The following is a 21,124-nucleotide window of genomic DNA, read 5'->3' as shown; positions in this document are numbered from 1 at the left end:
CCTAATTTTACTATTAGGAGTGCAGGGTTTCTCTGCTTTCTGCCATTATGTCGTCCCCCTGCTCCCAAAACGTTAGCATTTCCTTGTAGGGAAGGTGCTCCAACCCCAACCATTTTGGTTACTCTGGTTTGCATCTTTTCCACCTCTAAAAGAATCTGAGATGAGGCAACCAAAACAGTACAGGACTTCCCAAATATGAGTTTTATTTTCAATCACTGTTTTTATTTTCAAACTTGGGCATGGAATTTCCCTTTTTCATTGCCACTGCATGTTTTCACTGAGCTATTCACAACTCGATTTCTTCCCATGCCAGTTGCAGCCAATACACATCCAATACCTATGTTAGTAAAACTGGGAAGGTGTGTGTGTTCCCAAATGTACATCACTTTGCATTTCTACTGAACTTCATTTGCCATTGTGTTGCCCATTCACTTAGGTTGGAATGATCCTCTTGGAGCTCTAAGCAGTTGGCTTTGGTTTTCACCATTTTGTATTAGGAATTATGTGCAACCTTGATGACCTTGCTACTCACCCCAATACATTAAATAGCACCAGTCCCATCGCAGACTATTGGAGGAACCACAGTTACTACTCCTTGTGAGGACTATTAATTTATTCCTCCCCTTTGCTCCCTGCTCTTAAACCAGTTACAAATCAGTAAGGAGTCCCATGCTTTTGTCTTATAACTCTTTATATTTTCAAAAAATGCTCCTGAATAAACCTAAGTATATAGTGCCAACAAGAACTCTTCAGGCTTATTGACACAAAAGGTGGTAAGGTGGGATTTCCCTTTGCAAAAGCATGGTTATCCTTCCACAGTAAGGCTAGTTGCTCCTGCTCCCCTATCGTAATAATTGTCTTACACTGGTTATCTGTTAGCAAAATGAATTTCCACTCCCACCTGCAGCAGATTTGATACATGTGTAGGGAGTTGTAGGGGGAGGAGGACAGGAAAGCCCCACTGGATCCAGCCATAGGTCTGTAATTTCCCAGCTCCCTTCCAGATTGGACTTTTGGACTTATTAGTGTTCCTTCTGTTAGTGATAACTTGTATATTTCAACAATTTTACATCTGAATAACTTAAGCATATGAATAAGTGTTCTTAACATTTAAATTAGTCAATTAGCCACAGAAAATGTCTGACCAATCTATTTGTTTTTCAGGCATGGGTTAAACATTTTCTGTAGTGAAGACATATTTATAGAGGCAAGATCAAGCTAGAAGCTGAGTGGGGCTTGAATTCCCTGCCAAAAGAGATCTGCTAGACATCTCCCTGCACCTGCACAATTGCTACTGGCAGGGAAGATCTCAAACTGTTATCTAATTTGTGCCGCCGCCGCCTTTCTGTTATGTTAAAGTTACAAAAATCAGAACACCCACAGGTTATATTTTATTGGAATTTTAATGATTTTCAGAGATGAGTCCATTTTATTCTTGCATCTTCTCAATTGTTTCTTCCTTGTATTTTCCCTTCTCTTTGCCAACTTGGCGAGACTTTGCTTTGCGTTCCAAGATCTTTTTACGATCCTTGTCCAGCTTTAGTCTTGTGATCACCACCTAGGGAATCAAAATCAATGTTTAAAATATTTACATCCCACCTTTCTGCATTTAAAAAAAAACCATTCAAGGCAGCTCACAAAGAAATACAATTTAAAAATAAAAAATAAAATCCTACCCTCAAAATCCAATAAACACCTACATTAAAGTAGAACAGATTAGGCGCAATTATCAAATGCTGCATCCCTGGGTTGTTTATCATATTGTCCTAAACCTTTGGGGGGGGGGGAACAAGTCAGAGTTTGAACTCTCTCACCCACTGGGCAAACAAACATTATCAAAGGGTTTTAATGTACTAGTGTTATTCAAATAAAAATACTTTCAATACTCAATATGTTTAATAGTTATTCTAATTATAAAATTTAAAAAAATGTTGTGAGGGGGCGACAAACTTTGGCTGGCCTTGTCTTTGGCTGGAAGGGACACACTCAAAAGAAAAGCCATGCTGATGTAGCTTTCTGTTCACACAGTAGTCAACCAGCTGTCGACGGGGAACCCACAAGCAGGATGTGAGTGCAACACCACCCTCCCACCCATGTTCTCCAGCAGCAGGTGTATTATGGCTTACTGCCTCTGATAATGGAAATAGCACATAGGCATCAGGACTAGCAGCCATTCATAGCTTTCTCCTCCAGGAATTTATCCAACCCCTTTTTAAAGCCATCCAAATTGGTGGCCATCACTACATCTTGTGGAAGTGAATTCCATAGTTTAACTGTGTGAAGAAGTACTCTGTTTTATCTGTCTGGAATCTTCCACTAGTAAGCTTCATGGGATTCTAGTCAGCTGCATGGGTTCTAGTATTATGAGAGGGGGAGAAAAGTGTCTCCCTCTCCACATCATGCATAATTTTGTATACCTCTATCATGTCTCCCCCTACCCTCCTTTTTCCAAGTGAAACAATCCCAGCTTTTGTAACCTTCCTTCCCTCATAGGGGGGATGCTCCAACCCCTTGATCAGTTTAGTTGTCCTTTTCTGCAGTTTTTCCAGTGGCATTGGCCACTACCTGACCATCTAGGAGCACCCTGGATTGATTGATTGAATTTCTTTACCACCCAATAATTGAAGCTCTCTGGACGGTTCTCCTGAACTTTCTGAGGGTATGCAAACCCATCCAGAGAACGATGTACTCCCAACCCTGGGATTTGCCTGCCTGCTGACCAACAGGATCTCCTCTTTGTCTGGATTCAGCCTCAAGTTTATTTACCTACATTCAGTCTCTCACTGTGCCCAGTCAACGGCTCAGGACTTCAATAGTCTCATTGGCATAAGTTGGAAGAGAGAAATAGAGCTGGGTATCATTTCCAGAAGGAAGAGGTAGCTCTTTCTCCCAATAAGCCACCATCTCTCTGGCAACAGATACTACTCATTACTGGCATAACATCCAGTTATTTTGTTTCTGAGCAAGATAAAACTTTGAAGTGGCAATGTATGAAGTTGCATGCCTTATTTAAGTAGCCAAGGTATAAAATAAAATTAACACATTTCTAACAAATTAACACTCAGTTAGGCTGAGAGATAAACACTGGCCCAAGATGACCCAATCCAATCAAGCATCACAGCTCAACAGATTCAGAACCCATGGCTCCCAGTTTAACACACTGGCTCCTCGAAGCAGTTTGAGATTCACAGCAACAACTTTTAATCTAAATTACAGTGCAGCCTTAAAACATTATTGAAAATGATCAAAAATGGCTTATCACTACCAAGGATAATGCACGTATGTTCCCCCTTTTCCTTGTGGAACATTTTCAGAGTGCATCAAACAAGGCCTGAAAAATATGCCACGATACACTGAAGTACAATGTGGTGCCAAGATATCGAAGGCCTTTATTCACAACACCTAATCCTTATGGTGCAGTTAACACTCAGAAAGGTCTTTAAGCATTTCTGCTGAGCTCTAACGCAAGCACAAAACCTCCCAAGGAGGCAGCTAGAAAGCGATACTAACAGACTACTCTCATCCTCTAAAACTGGAGGTGTGTGTGTGGATCCTTACTAGCTACCAGAGATCCACTTCTCCATGAAGGGTTACATCACATTATCCACTGCAAGTAGATTGACATTGGGTCTATTCACTTCATGTTCTGGGAGCTAGTTCCCTGCGGCAAGATCCTATAATGATGCAGCAAGCCTCTGAATACAGAAACCATGGCTGCAGAAAATTACATGAATTCTTCTCATCCATGTGGCCCTGAGCATGCAGTTTCTGTATTCTAACACTTACTAAAACAGCACAGGATCTCATCACTGGAAAGCAGCTCCCACAGCACCAGCAATTAGATTTGACTGAGACCCTAACATATTGTAAATACCAATATAATACTAATACTTGCTTCAACTAAACACAATCTCAGTTCATATCTATGACTATTAACTCATCTGACAAACCCTGACTACCACCACAGTCCTGGCAACTGAAGAGACTGCACCCTGGCGGAAAGTGGATCAATGGTTGAACAAAGAATAAAACAACACAGAAATTGCAAAACTGATAAACAAGGTTCATAAAAGAGAAGGCAAAAGTGGTTTTGTTTTATTGATTTGGGAAGGCACACAGTGTGGAAAAAAGATATATTGTTCAGTTCTTGAACTATCAGATTTATCAATTAAGGAAGTTCCAGAAATAGTCATGCTGCCTATGTCCTTGTTGTCAGTATTTCATCTAAGGAAAAGTATTTGGAGCACATTATGAAGCTGCTCTTCACTAGCTCTCTGCCAGCTAACTCTCAGCCCATACAGGAAGAGAGACAGATATCCAAGTACTGAGTGTATTATTTTTATTTATATAATTTATATCCCACACCTTCAACATAAGTTTATGTTCCCAAAGCAGCTAACAAAATAAGAAACAATAAAAGTACAATAAAAATAAAAAAAGCATATGAATTAACAAAAACTAAACCAGCAGCTGTCCATTGAAATAGACAATAAAATCAAAACCGCTCAAAGTTAAAAATGCTAACACTGTCAGATCTTAAAAGCCTGGGAAAGCCAGTGTATTCCCTAGAGCACTGATGTAAATTTATTACTCCTAGCTACTTTTCTCATCAAAGTGCCAAGGATCTTGAATACCATAAATGACCGTTCAGTCTTGATTGAAATCAACACCCAGTGGGCCAGTTCACATGATCAAAAGAAGCCACCATGGTTTGCTGTGAGCCACATGTGTCAGGAACGATTTGCATTATCACTGCCCAGCTGCAGCTTATCATGTATTTTGAACCAAACAGAATGGTTTGTTGGAGGGTTAAACAACCCTCAAATAACCCAGACTGTTGTAGGTTTATTTGAGGGTTGTTTAACCCTCCAACAAGCCATGTTGCCCAGGTTCAGACAACACAATAAGCCGCAGCTGGGCAGTGATTATGCAAATCATGCCCACATAAAAATAGTGCTCAAGTCTGGTGTCATTACTATACAATGCTTTGGCAGAACATATATCAGCACAATGATGACACATCCTGTTCTAAATCTAATAATTTCAAGACTTGGGGAGGAAAGAATCAATGAGAATATTCCAGGAAGGGGGTATCTAATTGAACTCTTGCAGAACAAGCTTGTGAATACTCTCAAGTTGCAGCAGGAATCATTAACATGCTTTGCTCTAACCATGTGAACAAAAGCAAGCTTGAAGAGATAGCAAGTTTTAATTCCAAAACTTCCACATGGATACACATAAACCTTTCTCAGACCAGTTCTGTTTTGCCAATACCAAGAAAAAAACTTGTAAGAAAAGGAACTATTTTTCTATATTAACTAAGTGAAAGATGGATATCTAGAACCTTTCCAAGAGCAGCGAACCATTAATGTACCACTCACTGCAGCTGTTGGTGGTACATCAAGCTAGAGATAGTAACTAGTCAAAGTAGTGCCAACATAACAGGCCTTTGCTTGGGACCCACCTCACCATACAGTACTGACTTTTAAATCATCTTCCTTACAGCTCTTCTTACAAACGTATCCCTACCAACCATTGTCTTATGCCTGATGACCCATCCAGATAACCCCTAGGAGCCAATCAATGATCCTAACTAACCATATTTTCACCACTGTCCTAATCTCCTTCCCTCCCCCTGCCACTCACACCCAGCAAATAACTGAGTTTGTGTAACTTCACATTCAGTCTACTAAAGCTGATTTCACCTCAGACTATTTCTATATGATACCTGTCTTAGCTTACAATAAACAATTGTTGCTATGCCTGCTTTAAATTCTCCCTCTGAACAAGTTCTACATTTCATTAATTTTGTATTGAAATTGTTACCTTCCAGTATATATGTAAAATTTATATATTGGCAGGTGCCTTGTTCTCACTTATGATTCTGTACTTTTCCCCGTAGAACTACAGTGCTCTATACACAACATAGGATGCCCTACACAACAAATAGGAAAACATTTTAAGGTGCAACCCTATGCTTGTTTAGACAGACAAAAGTCCTACAACTCACAGCACACCCCAGCCAGCCTTGTCTAAACATACATAAGACTGCATACTTATTCACTGAATGAAGCATATTATTAACTGCTACTCTAGAGACAGTTAACTTTTCTATGAATCACACAACAACATGTACAACAAGCTTATGCTTTGGATTGTTCCACAGTTTGGACTCCTGCAAGGCCTCCTTTCTTTGAGGACCATACATATTCAACTATCACTGTCGAGACCAACTTTATCGAATTCTAACTCTATAATTATAAAACTAAGTGCTGCCAATATTGATTTCTACAGCTACCAGGATTAGATTATTTTAATAGCTTACGTCTAGAAATATAAGAATGGCCCCTGGAAAACAGGTATCATTTGCACCAAAGTTACCTTGCTAGGGTGAATGCCCACATGTACAGTTGTACCATTGGCTTTCTCACGCTGTACACGTTCAATGTAGATGACATACTTCTTTCTATACACCTGGACTACCTTGCCGATTTGCTGCCCTTTGTAATGACCCCGGACAACCTAAAAATACAAAAGACATTTAGCATTTTCAGGTATCTTCATACTTACATTATCATCATCTTTTCACAGCAGGAAGTACATGCTGAAGAATTCTGACCTTCTCTGAATACATCACAAGAGGAATTCATATACCATTAAGTAAAATGCATAATGCCACAGAAAAGGCTTTCTCTCTTTTGCACAGCTCAGAAAACAAACTAAATTCAAGGTAGCTGATTATTAGAATGATACAGTATATTGCTAATCTGAAAACTACTGTTTATTCATTCTGGTCCACACAGGAATTAATCTGCACATCAAGATATCACCAATTCCCACACCTGCACATGAAGGTTTTCCTAAACCCTGAACCACTTTCCTAAGATTTTTCCCAATGTTTCAATGCCTCCTCCCTTTCTAAAGACAGGGAAGTCACTGGGATGATTAAATGCTGCCTTTAATGCTGCACTCTCTTTCTATAGAATGTATTCTATTCTATAGAATTATTAGAATGTAAGCCTATGCGGCAAGGTTTTGCTATTTTATTGTTTTACTCTGTACAGCACCATGTACACTAATGGTGCTATATAAATAAAATAATAATAATAATAATAATAATAATAATAATAATAATAATAATAATAAAGCATGGTTCTAGGTGGTAGCTGCTTTCTTTTCCCTCTCAGACTCCATTCAGACCACATTTCCAACTCTCAAAAATCAGAGTTTGGAAACTGAGAATATACCATGGGGACAGGGGCTCCTCCCTTCTTTCTTGCAAGCTAATTCTCCTTTTCCAGGTTTGCAGTAAACAGTCCACAATGACATCTAAATTAGGGAAATCCTCTTCAGATTCTGGCCTTTACAAATCAGTCTGACCTCTTTGGACATTACAACAAACTATGGTCATCACAAACTATGAAACAGAGGTGAGGAAGGAGTTCAAGCTGACTTTTTCACAATTTTAATTATTTGAACTATAAAACGAAAACACATGCTGAAAGAGAAAGGTTGTGATGGCATATTAGCCAAACCAGGAAGCCACTCGATCCAGCATGTAGGAGACTAACAACTGTACAGCGGCATAAGCCTAACAAATTTATTTATGTATTTTATTAAGACATTTGTATCCTGCCCTATATCACAAGGATCTCAGGGTAGCATACAAATGGACCAGACTCAACGAAAAGGTATGCCACAAGGAATTCCTTACTCTCTAAAAGTGCTGCAGACACTCTTCTGGCTTTTGCTTTCATAGACTGAGATGCCTACCCAACTGGAAATTCACTCAAACAGCTTCACCTGTGGTACAGAAGTTGTACTACAAACCAAAATTGCTGCTTGAGTGAATTGGGCGATGCCTGATGCATAAGAATGAAAATTAAAGACAATGTATTTTATTTACATTGTTTTAAATTTAAGGAGGAAAAACAAAGGTATTAAAGAACTGTGTATGGTATGCTTCCAAATGCAGCCACATCTTGCTGACTTCTGTAGCCTTTCTTTATCAGTTGAACCCCCACCCCACCCCAAAGTATTTTTAAAAATGTTCTACATAATGTAACATTTGAATCACATTAAAAGTGTGATTTAATTTCTTCACACAAATATTTGAAGTAATTATGGTGTATTGAGATAAAAAATAATATAGGTTACTTTTTTAGCTTTGTTGTTTACGAAATACAAGTAAAATAAACATGCTGAACTAGATCTCTCTAAGGCGGGGGTGGGAAACGTGTCCCTCCAGATGTTTTGGTCTGCAGGTCTCATCAGTTATAGCTAGCATAGCCAATGGTGAGAGATGATGGGAGTGGTAGGCCAAAATATCTGGAGGGCCACACATTATCCCTTCAGCAAAGGAGATCGTTACCTTGTCGTGGTGCTGGAGCTTGAGCACCTCAAGGATGCCATGAGCTAAACCGTGAAGGGACACCCAAGATGGGACGGTCATGGTAGAGAGGTCAGACTAAATATGATCCCTGGGGAAGGTAATGGCAACCCACCCCAGTATTCTTGCCATGAAAACTAAATGGATCAGTACAACCAGAGATATGTTGGTATACCATCGGAAGATGGGACCCCCAGGTCGGAAGATGGTCAAAATGCTACTGGGGAGGAACAGAGGATAAGTTCAACTAGCCCCAGATGTGATGACGCAGCTAGCTCAAAGCCAAAAGGACGGCTAGCGGCCGACGGTGCTGGTGGTGAACGACGAATCCGATGTTCTAAAGGTCAACACACCATAGGAACCTGGAATGTAAGATCTATGAGCCAGGGCAAATTGGATGTGGTTATTGGTGAGATGTCAAGATTAAATATAGATATATTGGGTGTCAGTGAACTGAAATGGACCGGAATGGGCCACTTCACATCAGATCACCACCAGATCTACTACTGTGGACAAGAGGATCACAGAAGAAATGGAGTAGCCTTCATAATTAATAATAAAGTGGATAAAGTAGTGCTTGGATACAATCCAAAAAAATGATAGAATGATCTCAATTCAAATTCAGGGTAAGCCATTTAACATCACAGTGATCCAAATATATGCCCCAACCACAGATGCTGAAGAAGCAGAAGTAGATCAGTTCTATGAGGATCTGCAGCACCTACTGGGTAATACACCAAAAATAGATGTTATTTTCATTACAGGAGACTGGAACGCTAAGGTGGGCAGTCAAATGACATCTGGAATTACAGGTAAGCATGGTCTAGGAGAACAAAATGAAGCGGGACATAGGCTGATAGAATTCTGCCAGGACAACTCACTGTGCATAACAAACACTCTCTTCCAACAACCGAAAAGACGGCTTTATACATGGACTTCACCAGATGGCCGACACCGAAATCAGATTGACTACATCCTTTGCAGCCAAAGGTGGCGGACATCTATACAGACAGTAAAAACAAGACCTGGAGCTGACTGTAGTTCAGATCACGAACTTCTTAGTGCACAATTTAGAATCAAACTAAAGAGAATAGGGAAGACCCACAGATCCGTTAGATATGAGCTCACTAATATTCCTAATGAATATGCAGTGGAAGTGAAGAATAGATTTAAGGGACTAGATTTAGTAGATAGGGTCCCGGAAGAACTATGGACAGAAGTTCGCAACATTGTCCAAGAGGTGGCAACAAAAAACATCCCAAAGAAAAAGAAAAACAAGATGGCTGTCAGCTGAGACACTGGAAGTAGCCCAAGAAAGAAGGAAAGCAAAAGGCAACAGTGATAGGGGGAGATATGCCCAATTAAATGCAAAATTCCAGAGGTTAGCCAGAAGAGATAAGGAATTATTTTTAAACAAGCAATGCGCAGAAGTGGAAGAAGACAATAGAATAGGAAGGACAAGAGACCTCTTCCAGAAAATTAGAAACATCGGAGGTAAATTCCAGGCAAAAATGGGTATGATTAAAAACAAAGATGGCAAGGACCTAACAGAAACAGAAGAGATCAAGAAAAGGTGGCAAGAATATATGGAAGATCTGTATAGGAAGGATAATAATATCGGGGATAGCTCAGACGGTGTGGTCAGTGAGTTAGAGCCAGACATCCTGAAGAGTGAGGTTGAATGGGCCTTAAGAAGCATTGCTAATAACAAGGCAGCAAGAGACGATGGTATCCCAGCTGAACTGTTTAAAATATTGCAAGATGATGCTGTCAAGGCGATGCATGCCATATGCCAGCAAATTTGGAAAACACAAGAATGGCCATTAGACTGGAAAAAATCAACTTATATCCCCATACCAAAAAAGGGAAACACTAAAGAACGTTGAAACTATCGGACAGTGGCACTTATTTCACATGCCAGCAAGGTAATGCTCAAGATCCTGCAAGGCAGACTCCAGCAATTCATGGAGCGAGAATTGCCAGATGTACAAGCTGGGTTTAGAAAAGGCAGAAGAACTAGAGACCAAATTGCCAATATCCGCTGGATAATGGAGAAAGCCAGGGAGTTCCAGAAAAACATCTATTTCTGTTTTATTGACTATTCAATCTCAGATATGCAGATGACACCACTTTGATGGCTGAAAGCGAGGAGGAGCTGAGGAGCCTTATGACAAAGGTGAAAGAAGAAAGTGCAAAAGCTGGGTTGCAGTTAAACCTCAAAAAAACCAAGATTATGGCAACCAGCTTGACTGATAACTGGCAAATAGAGGAAGAAAACGTGGAGGCAGTGACAGACTTCGTATTTCTGGGCGCAAAGATTACTGCAGACGCTGACTGCAGCCAGGAAATCAGAAGACGTTTACTTCTTGGGAGGAGAGCAATGACAAATCTTGATAAAATAGTTAAGAGCAGAGACACCACACTGACAACAAACGTCCGCATAGTTAAAGCAATGGTATTCCCCGTAGTAACCTATGGCTGCGAGAGCTGGACCATAAGGAAAGCTGAGCGAAGGAAGATAGATGCTTTTGAACTGTGGTGTTGGAGGAAAATTCTGAGAGTGTCTTGGACTGCAAGATCAAACCAGTCCATACTCCAGGAAATAAAGCCAGACTGCTCACTTGAGGGAATGGTATTAATGGCAAAACTGAAGTACTTTGGCCACATAATGAGAAGACAGGATACCCTGGAGAAGAGGCTGATGCTAGGGAAAGTGGAAGGCAAAAGGAAGAGGGGCCGACCAAGGGCAAGATGGATGGATGATATTCTGGAGGTGACAGACTTGACCTTGGGGGAGCTGACAGAAAGCTCTGGCGTGGGCTGGTCCATGAAGTCACGAAGAGTTGGAAACGATTGAACGAATAAACAACAACAAACACATTATCCACCCCTCCTGTAGGGCATTAGAACATTTCCGCATACAAATGGGAAAATTTCCTCTGCAAATTAGCCTGATTTGCACTGGAAATTTTTCTGCTACAAATGAACTCAATTTTCACTGTAAAATTTTACAATTCAAAATTTTCTGGAAAACCCACATCACTGATTATTCTGCACAGAAGAAACAGATACATAAAAACACATACTTGGACTTCGTCATCCTTTCGGATGGGCATAGAACGGACATTGTATTTCTGCCTCAACTCCTTGGAGAGGGGAGAAGACATGATCTTCCTGCGAATGTGAGATGGCGCATTGAAGTGCCGTTTGCGATTCTTGCTGCGGTCTGAGGTCACAAATGGATTGAACTTCATTTTGACTGGAGGAAAAAATACACACACCAAATTTATTGAGAAATAAAGTTGCATGCATTTGACGTGACCATAATTACCTCTACAAAAAACAAACAAACATATACAGAGCTTCTCATTAAACTATGTATCTTGCTTAAATTTGGCATTCTTTCAAACCATCATAGCTACCTTCACTTTTTATGTGAACGAATACTAAATTTAACTATTCAGTAGCAGAATTCTACATAGTAGGAAGAGAATTTTATACCATCTGAAGCTGACTTCGTTTTCTGAGGGTTCATCCCTCCCACTGACTTTTTTTTACCCTAGTATACAATGTAAAATTATCTCCAGCTTTGTTAACATAGAAGTGTCCCGTTTCTCTCTACCTTTGTTTCCCACCTACCACAGAACCTGTGTGTTTCATCTAAGGATGGAGACAGCTGGATTTTATATTTTCAGAAATGGGGGATCAGCCACTGTTTGTTTGTCTGTCTCAGCAGTCATAGGCAGTCCCAGGTGCAACTTGAAGTTGCACATCACTTGACAGAGCCTAGTTTTAATGTCTAGTCTACTTCTATGATTCATCTTAATATTCTGACCATATAGACTTCTTGACATCAACACAGGCAGCTGTTTTCTCTTTCCTCCCCCCTCTTCCCTGTCTGCTTTTTATAACATCATGCCTGATGAAGACACCTGGAGATCTCAAAAGGTTGTGCATATTTCTTTTTGCAATCATCAGTTGTCTAATTAAAATATTACCCCAATATAGATTTGAAATTTTTCAATTATCAAATCACACACACACACACTAATAATAATTGGAGCTCATAAAGATAAAATTGCAATGCTCCCATCATAAATCAGCCTTGGTTGTCAGGATGTCGACACTGTCCCTATCCCCAAATTCTGAAACTTAAAATCTTCCCTTGCAGTTTAATAATAATAATAATATAATATTTATTTCTTACCCACCTCTCCCTTTGGATCGAGGCAGGGAACAACATTAGAACAGGAATCAATACATCTTAAAAATTCATTTTACACTGATCTGGATAAGCCTGCCAGAAAAGGCTAGTTTTTAAAGCTGCCTTAAAATCACACAGAGAGTTAATTCTACGAAGCTTAGACACAGTACAAGACATATAAAACTCATTGATTGGGCTCTAGCAATGCAAAATGTCCCCCACAGCACTAGGGTCAGCAGCTTTTAATGCAATGTTCCTGAAGGCCAATATAATCAGGAACTTAGCAGTTTTCTTGCTTAGCCAGGTTTGACTCTATTGTGACCAAAATAACCAGGACCCTGCTGTATTCCTACACACATGTTCGCCATTAGCTCCCTTACAATAAGCTTTGGTTGTTTTGTTATGAACCCAAGGCTACGAGCAATGTCTTGCAAAAAAATCTTTGGCAAATTTGCTCAGAAGTAAGTCTCACTATGTTCCTTGTGGCTTACTCATAAACGTGCACAGGACTAAAGTCTGAATGAATGACAGCTAGAATAGTCCCAACTAATCAGGACAAGCATACGTCTGGCATACTTTAATGCGGATTCTTGCACTGAGCAGCAGGTTGGACTCAATGGCCTTATAGGCCGCTTTTTGCTCAACTATTTTATGATTCTATGACAAGGAACAAAAAAAGGAGGCAAGCTAAAATATCTCATTACTATCCCAACACAAGCCCCGAAGGATGTAAACAACGGTATGGAATGTCTTGCTCTAACAGGCTGAATCTCGTCAGAATAGACTGCAGGGGTGGGCACCTTGAGGCCTCCAGATGTGTTGGCCTACAACTCCCATCAGCACTACTCAGCATAGCCAATGGTGATGGCTCATGGGAGTCGTAGGCCTAAACATCTGAAGCGCCACAAGTTGCCCACTCCCGGTAGAACATCCAAACGCGTGAATTATTATTTTTTATTATGGGATCGAAAAAGTCACTCATCAGAGATCGAAAGTGCTCAGGCAATATCGTCCTCACTTCTACACCCCCAAACTAACAAGACAGATTCCACTGTCGAGTCTTTTATCAACTTTTCCCCCGGGCTGCACTTCCACGAGACATCATCCTGGAGCAAGACATATCACTGCCAGATAGTCACAGGCCCCAAATAAGCCAAGGAAGGCGGCGGTGGAGAGCAAAACCGATGTGGAAATCGTCGACAGCGTTTCCCTCGCCTCAAATGCCGGCGCCGCTACAACAGCCCCTCCATCCTTTGGCTTCCCACGTAAACTGCATCCGAGTATGGACCTCTAACAAACGGATGATAATGGATTACAAAACCCGCTCCTCCTCTCAGTGCTTACCCGCTGCTAGCTTGGCTATGGCCGCCCGGAAAGAGGGATTGGTTCTACTTCCGCCGGTACTAGTGAGACCTCAGCTCTCGCGAGAACCGTTCCTCATGGGTGGAACGAAGGAGCTGAGCAGGGGGCCCACTGGCGCCACCACGTGTCTATCAGGCAAAATAGCAACCGCTGGTTTCGCCGCCGCTGGAGCGAACGCCTCCTGCGTGCTACGTGAAGTCTTTGCTAGTTTCGGGAGTCGAATCGACTTGCAGTCTACAGCTATTGCGGCAGGGGATGAGGGTGCTGCTCCTTTCCCAGCTTCCTCTTCCATGAGGGAAAAGCTGCAATCCTATACACACTTACCTGGAAGAGAATCTTATTAAAATGAATGGGAGTTACATCTGAGTAGACTGGCATAGGAGGGCACTTTAAGTAGTACGTAATAGGGTGACTATATGAAAAGGAGGACAGGGTTCCTGTATCTTTAACAGTTGTATTGAAAAGGGAATTTCAGCAGTTGTCATTTGTTTATATGGGGAACCTGGTGAAACTTCCTCTTCATCACAGCAGTTAAAGCTGCAGGTGCCCTGCCCTCTTTTGAATCTGGGCACTCTAGTATAGCTCCTGCAGCTTTAACTGTGGTGATGAAGAGGGAATTTCACCAGGTTCTCCATATATACAAATGACACCTGCTAAAATTCCCTTTTCTATGCAACTGTTAAAGATACAGGAGCCCTGTCCTCCTTTTCATATGGTCACCCTAAGTAGTAACTTAGACTCAGCCAGAGCTTTCCCAAAACATCTTGCCTGAGGCACAACCTGCTTCTCCAACCCAAGTCCAGATGTGCATAGTATCCAAAGCCAGTCTTTATTTTGGCTCGTGGGGAGTACCACAGCTGCCTCTGCTGCTCCCTGGCAGTAAAAATGCATCAAGTAAACACCTAAGAATTTGCTGCCCTTTCTTTATACAACAAATCGTCTGCCTCACTCTCTGTATGATGGCGAGCCAGGCCCACAGAGCAGCAGGACAGAAGGGTTTCATTCTGCTCCCTGTAAATGGCCTGACCTCTTCACCTGTAGCTGCTCTGATTATTATTTCTAAATGCTTTTTGTTCCTACATCTTTACACTTGAAGCAACTGCCCTGTACTCCCTTCCTCATTCACCCTTTATGGAGCCCCAAACCTTGCCCATAAGAGCTGTCTGTTAACACAGATATGGGATAGGAGGCAGAGAATAGGTTGCGTTTGTACCCAATGAGTTCGGTTTCAGGACAGGGGAGCAAGGACAGCTTGGTTGGGTGGGTAAAGGCAGAATGCTAGGTCAGCAGAAAACGCCATCATATGTAACATGTCCGTAAGATCAGTCTCTGTAGCAGAGGTTTAGGGAGTGGGCAGGGTAGCACCAATTCTTTTTTTAAAAAGAGATGGGGAGGGATCTGGGTCAGTTAGTTTAGGATCTGTTCCAGGTAAATTTGTGGAAAGCGTTATTAGAGACTAGTGCAAAGCCCATGTCGCCATGGACGCTAGTAGTCCTTCTCCTTCCCCACTTTTTTGCCCCTCAATCCCCTCACCAAAGAGGGGCTCATGCATAATGCAAATGTGGCTCATGCATAGTCAATCATCCCTCTGAAATTTGCTCCCTCCCTTCCCTGCCTGGCCACTTCCATCCCCTTTCTCCTCCCCACTGGCTATGAACTGCGGGGCTGCACTTGGGGCCCACCTTCACACCAGACTGGTTGACAGAGCAGAGCTGTCCTTCATCCCCTCTGGCGAAGGGGCTTCCCTGCCTTTTTGGCGTGGAGGAAATTAATTGCTATCAAAGGTAGAATGGCAATGAAGCTCAACGGAAGGAGTTCCAAGACATATAAAAGGAAGTACTTCATATAATACTTTTCTTTTTCCTAAAGCTTTTAAAACTTGATTTTGTTCTGACTTTATACTGTTAGTTTTACCCTACCCAGTGCCTGTTTACCCTACCCTGTGCCTGTTTGCTTTCTCTTCCCCTCCTTATTGTTTTATTATGATTTTATTAGAATGTAAGCCTATGCGGCAGGGTCTTGCTATTTATTGTTTTACTCTGTACAGCACCATGTACATTGATGGTGCTATATAAATAATAATAATAATAATAATTTGCTACCAGAAGATGTAGTAATGGCCACCAACTTAGATGGCTTAAAACGGGATAAGACAAGTTCATGGGGGATAAAGCTATCAATACTAGCTGCATTTTCCCTTTAGCATCAGAGGCAGTACGCTCTGAATACTAGTTGCTGGTGAATATGAGTGGGGGTGCTATGGCACTGATGTCCTGCTGTGAACTTCCCGCCAGCATTTAGCTGTCCTTGTGCATACAGAATGCTAAAATAGATAGGCCTTTGGTCTGGTCCATCATGGCTCTTCGTATGTTCTTACTGAAGGGGATACATTATTGGGATCTACATTACAAGGTTGATGTTGGAATAGGTGTTGCTTGTTCATCCCATGGAGAAATTAGGAATCTAAACAAAGTCATTGCTATTACAATGGGCAAGCTATTTGGCTAGGTTATGAATGGATGATTCCAAAAACAAAACAAATTGAAATCTTGCAAAAGTAATAAAACTCAGTTGAGGACTCTATAAGCTCTACTTAGAAAAGTTTTTAAACGGGCACTCTCTTCACAGTGTTCAAATACCTTAGTGAACACATCATGTCTTCTTCAATGGATGTATTCCTCAGTTTGTTTTTGTTTCCTTAATGATAATTAAGAGAATGAATTTATAACACTGCAGCAGACAAACTCAATTTCCGCACCAGAAGGACCCATTCTAATTTTCATGTGAGAAAGACACAGACAACCAGAAATGAACACACACATGTATTATTTTCAACTTGATTTTTGCGAATGAAAAAAATGTATAAAATCCATCAAAATATTAAACAAGATACAGGAAATTACAAGGTCCAGTTTTACACCAAGATAATAAATCATTTCATATTAAAAGTAGGGGGAAATTCTAAAGATGCTTTACAATGTAAAAAGATTGGGGGGAAATCAGAAAAGAAAGGGATGGTGACACAATCAGCAAAAATTTTATAAGAAAAAAAGTGAATACCTTCCCTACACCATAACACAGTGAAAATTTCAACAGATAAACTGGGCAGTTTGAAACTGCAATTCTATACTTATTTACTTAGGAGGAAGCCACATTGAATTCAATGGCATTACTTTCAAATAAACATGCATAGAATTGTACTGTGAAATACTTCTGGGCCAAAGTCATTTAATCAAAGTGTATTGATTTGACACTTTCAAATTTTAAGAAGGTAAACCTTAAAGGACCAGACACACTATTCCCACAATAAAAGAATGCCTTTTTTTCAAAACTGAAACATGGACATTCTTAGACTGGGTTCATACAACATGATAATCCCCACTCAGTGGTTGAGTATGGGTTGAGTGTGGGTTGTTGTTGAACCATGGGTTATTGTGTTGTCTGAACCCAGCTGTGCTAACAAACCATGGCTTGTTAATCATAATCAACCCACAGTTCACAACCCAACAACAAACCATAGGTTCTCAGGGTTGCTTGTTTAATAAAAATAAGCCACCCTGTAGAAAAAGCACTGAGTTCAGACAACATGATTACCCACAGTTCAACAACAGCCCACACTCAACCTATACTCAACCACTGAGTGTGGGTTATCATTCATGTGAACTCAGTCTTAGTGTTTAAGAAGTATTGCAAAACCTAGAGAACACACAGCTGATGTGTGTGCAATCCTAGGTAATATAAAATGTACAAAGCATGCAATAATTATCACTTGGTTCATATATCAAAGAACTATTTGAGGTCTATGAAAATTAACTGATGGATCTTATTCTAGTTCCCTATGAGCCAATGTTGATAGCATATTAAAAACTACACCAGGCAGTATTTCTGCCTTCCCTCCACTTACTGCGGGCTTGAACAAACTATTGTTTTATACTTAAGATTGAAATACATCAGCAGAGAAATTTCTGTATAGCAAACCTCGTCTTGTTTTTCACAGTGCTCTACCTATTTCCTATGAATCAGTAAATAATATGCCCTTGCCATTGTGGTTGTCAATTTGGCAAATGTTAGCAATCTAAAATTATTTTAAAGAAGAGCAAATCATTGAAAAAGTTGCACAAGGATTTGGATTCCTCATACTGAAGGCTATGTGTCCTGTGTTTTCTGTATCTCTGCAATACACCACATGCCTTTTAAAGTAATACTCTTCTACTCAGCTTACTTGAGTACTCTCGCTTTTCCTTCAACTCAAAATTTCTACCTTGGATAACTGGCTAGTATGTGTTTCAAAAGGCAGGACAAGAACTCACAAAAATGCAGAAACAGATAAGATACTCCCCTTTATATACAAAAGCAACATATTATATTCTTAATTCATTAAGGGCCTAATCCTATGCCCCCAAGTCATTGCCTGAGGGAGCCACTGGATAGTAGGAGTCCCCCCTCCGAGGTTGGAGAGAGTGCTCAGACCTCAGAAGAGGGAGGCAGAGATCCAGCCCCCTCACCTGTCTCCCTTCCCATAGGTACAGAAAGAACCATGCTGGCTGCCCTCAAGGTTGGAAAACTGACCTTGAAGAGGGGAAAAGGGATGCTCTGGCAGGTGAGGAGGGGGAGGAGACCGGAGAGGCAAAGATGAGCTACGCTATGCTTCTTCTAGGCGCCTTCCCTCCCTCTATGAAGCGCCATCTAGCAAAAAAACAATAAAAAAGAACCAGCAATCAGAGGATGGGAGGCGAAGATCACCTGTTCTGCCATCCTGCTGGTTTTAGCCTGGCAGGGTACTGGATGCATGGACGTGAGGCGCAAACCAATAGGATTGTGCCCTTATTCTACTTTTTCTGTTACTTTATGCAAGGTGTAAACATTAAGGCTGGATATTCAGTTGCTGGAAAGAAGTGAAAATACTTTAACAGCCCAGGAGAGTAAAATAAATAGACGGTTCTCTTCCCTTATTATAACTCTGCTGGAGAATCAGGTACTGATAACATTTTAAACCTATTTGGTAATGTCACCCAGGGAGTGGGCATGCTTGCAAAGGGAAGCATTTCAGGCACCACCAAAAAGATCATGGTGCCATTTCCCCTAACCTGTTCCTATTCATGTTGAGAACAAATACTTCACAGCCAATCAATCAATGTATTGTTATTGCTGCTCTGAATATTCAGGCTAGTTTGGCTTTTTTTAATGCATAATTTTATCATAAAACTCTGTCCAATTACAGAGTTCTGAGAGAAAATCTGATTTGCAAAATTAGTCATAACTACGTTTTTGCCCTAACTTCAGTATCAGTGAGATTTTTAAAATAATTATACTAGTCAGATCCATAGGATTTGATTTTAAATCATAAAGGCAACTAACCTTAAAAATAATTTTCAGAGGATGGAATATATACAACCACAGCCTCTTGTTAATGTTGCCAACTTTCAGAGACTTGGGTTTTCTTGGGGTATTTTTTGCTCCGTTAAAACGCTTTCAAGGAGCTAGCAAGTGACATTAACCAACTGAAACTGATACAAAGGAGAACAATGGATAGCAGTGGGCATCTCGTTCTTTGCATTTCCCCGCAGGATCTGGATAAGAGTTGCTTTGCTATTGCATCTTCCCAAGTTGGATCTTTTTCCAGGCTTCAGAGGCAGTGAAAATGCAGGAGTCAAGAATCCCAGCCACAGTGAATGTTCCTCCAATGATGGCACAAATCTGAGGTGTGCAAAGAAAAAAAAGAATGAGTATAGTTTGGGGAGTTTTCCCCCAAGAGTGAACAGGAAAGTCCTCCTCGGTCATGCAGAAGTCTACTCGATTTCCATTTAGCTATTTTTAAGTGAAGTATAGATGAGGCTGACAGTAAACTGACTGGGGATTAGAACCTACCTTTCCACATTCAAACCCAACTACTCTAGCCGTTACTTCATCCACAACTTTTCCTTAAATACCCTTGGACAATATTTTAATGCACCTTTTGCTACTAGTTAACACATCCTAAACCAGGGGTGGGCATCCTGTGGCCCTCCAGATGTTTTGGCTTATAACTCCCAGCATCCATCACCATTGACTATGCTGGCTAGGACAGATGGGATTTGCCTTTTTTTCACAGCAGCTGCACACTGGGTCAACATTTTCATTGAGCTGCCCACCACAACCCTGATCCTGTAGTGTGCTGATCATATGGTGACTTTCTTAATAGTACAAAGGTTATGAACATCCTCTATCATCTAAATAGGCTGATAGTGTGGAGGAGGAATCCATGGTCTTGGCGCTTGTTGGTACCAATTTCACTGAGAAATGTAGTCAAGCAGTCCTGGAAGCAAAGTAAATCGCTAGGTAGGATCTTGAAGTCTAGAACCTCCAAGAACTCTCAGAACCACACAGAGAACCAGCTAGACAGGCAGAACTTAAGGGTTGCAATGGTTAGGCACTGGGAAATATTTTGAGACAAGCCAAGTCTGAACAAAAGAGATTGCCTCCACTTGAACCAAAATGGAACCAGACTGCTGACTCTTAATACCACGACCTGAGGGGCATCTAGCTGAAGTCCAATCATCCCTAGGGAATGAGGATATAACTCAGGGACTTGGCAACCCTTTTGGGATCAGGGGTTCATTAGAAACTAGTTCAGTCACCTTCACATAGACTGGGTAAATGCATGTTTGGCTTTTACAAAAAGGAGACAAATACCTAGAATCATAAATGATTCTCATAGAAGAGTTGGTCTTAGAAGTAACTAGATGAATCACCCTCACCAAATTGGGAAACATTCAACTATGCCCCACCATCTGCAGACTGAAGTGATACAGTCCAAGAACAGTTTTATCGCCACATCTGCTGTTTATGTGAATTAGGCCTAACAGCTTAGTCCTGTGCTTGTTTACTCAGAAGTCAGCCCCATAAAATTCAAGGAAGTTCCCAAGGAAGTGTGCATAGGATTGCATTGTTGTATTTAAGTTTTTTAAGAGACTACAAGACTCTTTGTTTAGGATTGCATTCTAAGCCCTGTAGGTAGGGAAGGTGTCAAGCTGCTTCTCTATTCTGTGCAGAGACCTAGTATATTATTGTCACTCAAAGCATATGAAATGGTATGTTTCCACAATTGGAGAGCAAAGGGAAATACTACTGTTTCATTCATTCTACTGAATCTCTTTAGGAAATGCAATGTTAAAAGCAAGCACAACCAC

General features: G+C 40.9%; 3 protein-coding genes across 4 annotated transcripts in view; 1 reads left to right on the top strand and 2 right to left on the bottom strand.

The window, feature by feature from the left end:
- The window catches only part of STC2 (stanniocalcin 2), a 363,863-nt gene that overhangs the window by 240,630 nt on the left and 102,109 nt on the right, over positions 1 to 21,124 (top strand). The gene's annotated exons all lie outside the window — the stretch shown is intronic.
- RPL26L1 (ribosomal protein L26 like 1) lies at positions 1,385 to 14,025 on the bottom strand. Its single transcript, XM_063120614.1, has 4 exons — positions 13,938 to 14,025; positions 11,476 to 11,648; positions 6,382 to 6,522; positions 1,385 to 1,558 (listed from the first exon to the last, which is right to left on the bottom strand). The coding sequence occupies exons 2-4, from the start codon at positions 11,641 to 11,643 to the stop codon at positions 1,430 to 1,432; spliced, it is 438 nt and encodes a 145-aa protein (XP_062976684.1). The 5' UTR covers positions 11,644 to 11,648; positions 13,938 to 14,025; the 3' UTR covers positions 1,385 to 1,429.
- ERGIC1 (endoplasmic reticulum-golgi intermediate compartment 1) overlaps positions 16,765 to 21,124 on the bottom strand; it is a 101,386-nt gene continuing 97,026 nt past the window's right edge. The window contains exon 10 of one of the 2 annotated variants that reach the window (XM_063120611.1): positions 16,765 to 19,652. In XM_063120611.1, the coding sequence (XP_062976681.1) occupies positions 19,545 to 19,652 (108 nt within the window). In that variant the 3' untranslated portion in view covers positions 16,765 to 19,544. The remainder of the gene's footprint in view (positions 19,653 to 21,124) is intronic. The other variant, XM_063120612.1, reaches the window with a different exon arrangement.

Source organism: Elgaria multicarinata, chromosome 3 (assembly GCF_023053635.1).
Source record: "Elgaria multicarinata webbii isolate HBS135686 ecotype San Diego chromosome 3, rElgMul1.1.pri, whole genome shotgun sequence".
Classification (NCBI taxonomy): Eukaryota; Metazoa; Chordata; class Lepidosauria; order Squamata; family Anguidae; genus Elgaria; species Elgaria multicarinata.
This window is presented reverse-complemented; position numbering and strand designations above follow the sequence as displayed.

Bases quoted from the DNA above. Each gene is read 5' to 3' on its own strand.
- RPL26L1 (XM_063120614.1), bottom strand. From the start codon at position 11,643: ATGAAGTTCAATCCATTTGTGACCTCAGACCGCAGCAAGAATCGCAAA. The intron at 6,523-11,475 runs GTATGTGTTTTT...TTGTATTTTTAG, and splicing joins GAAAGGATGACGAAGTCCAA to GTTGTCCGGGGTCATTACAA. The intron at 1,559-6,381 runs GTAACTTTGGTG...TTGATTCCCTAG, and splicing joins TGGGCATTCACCCTAGCAAG to GTGGTGATCACAAGACTAAA.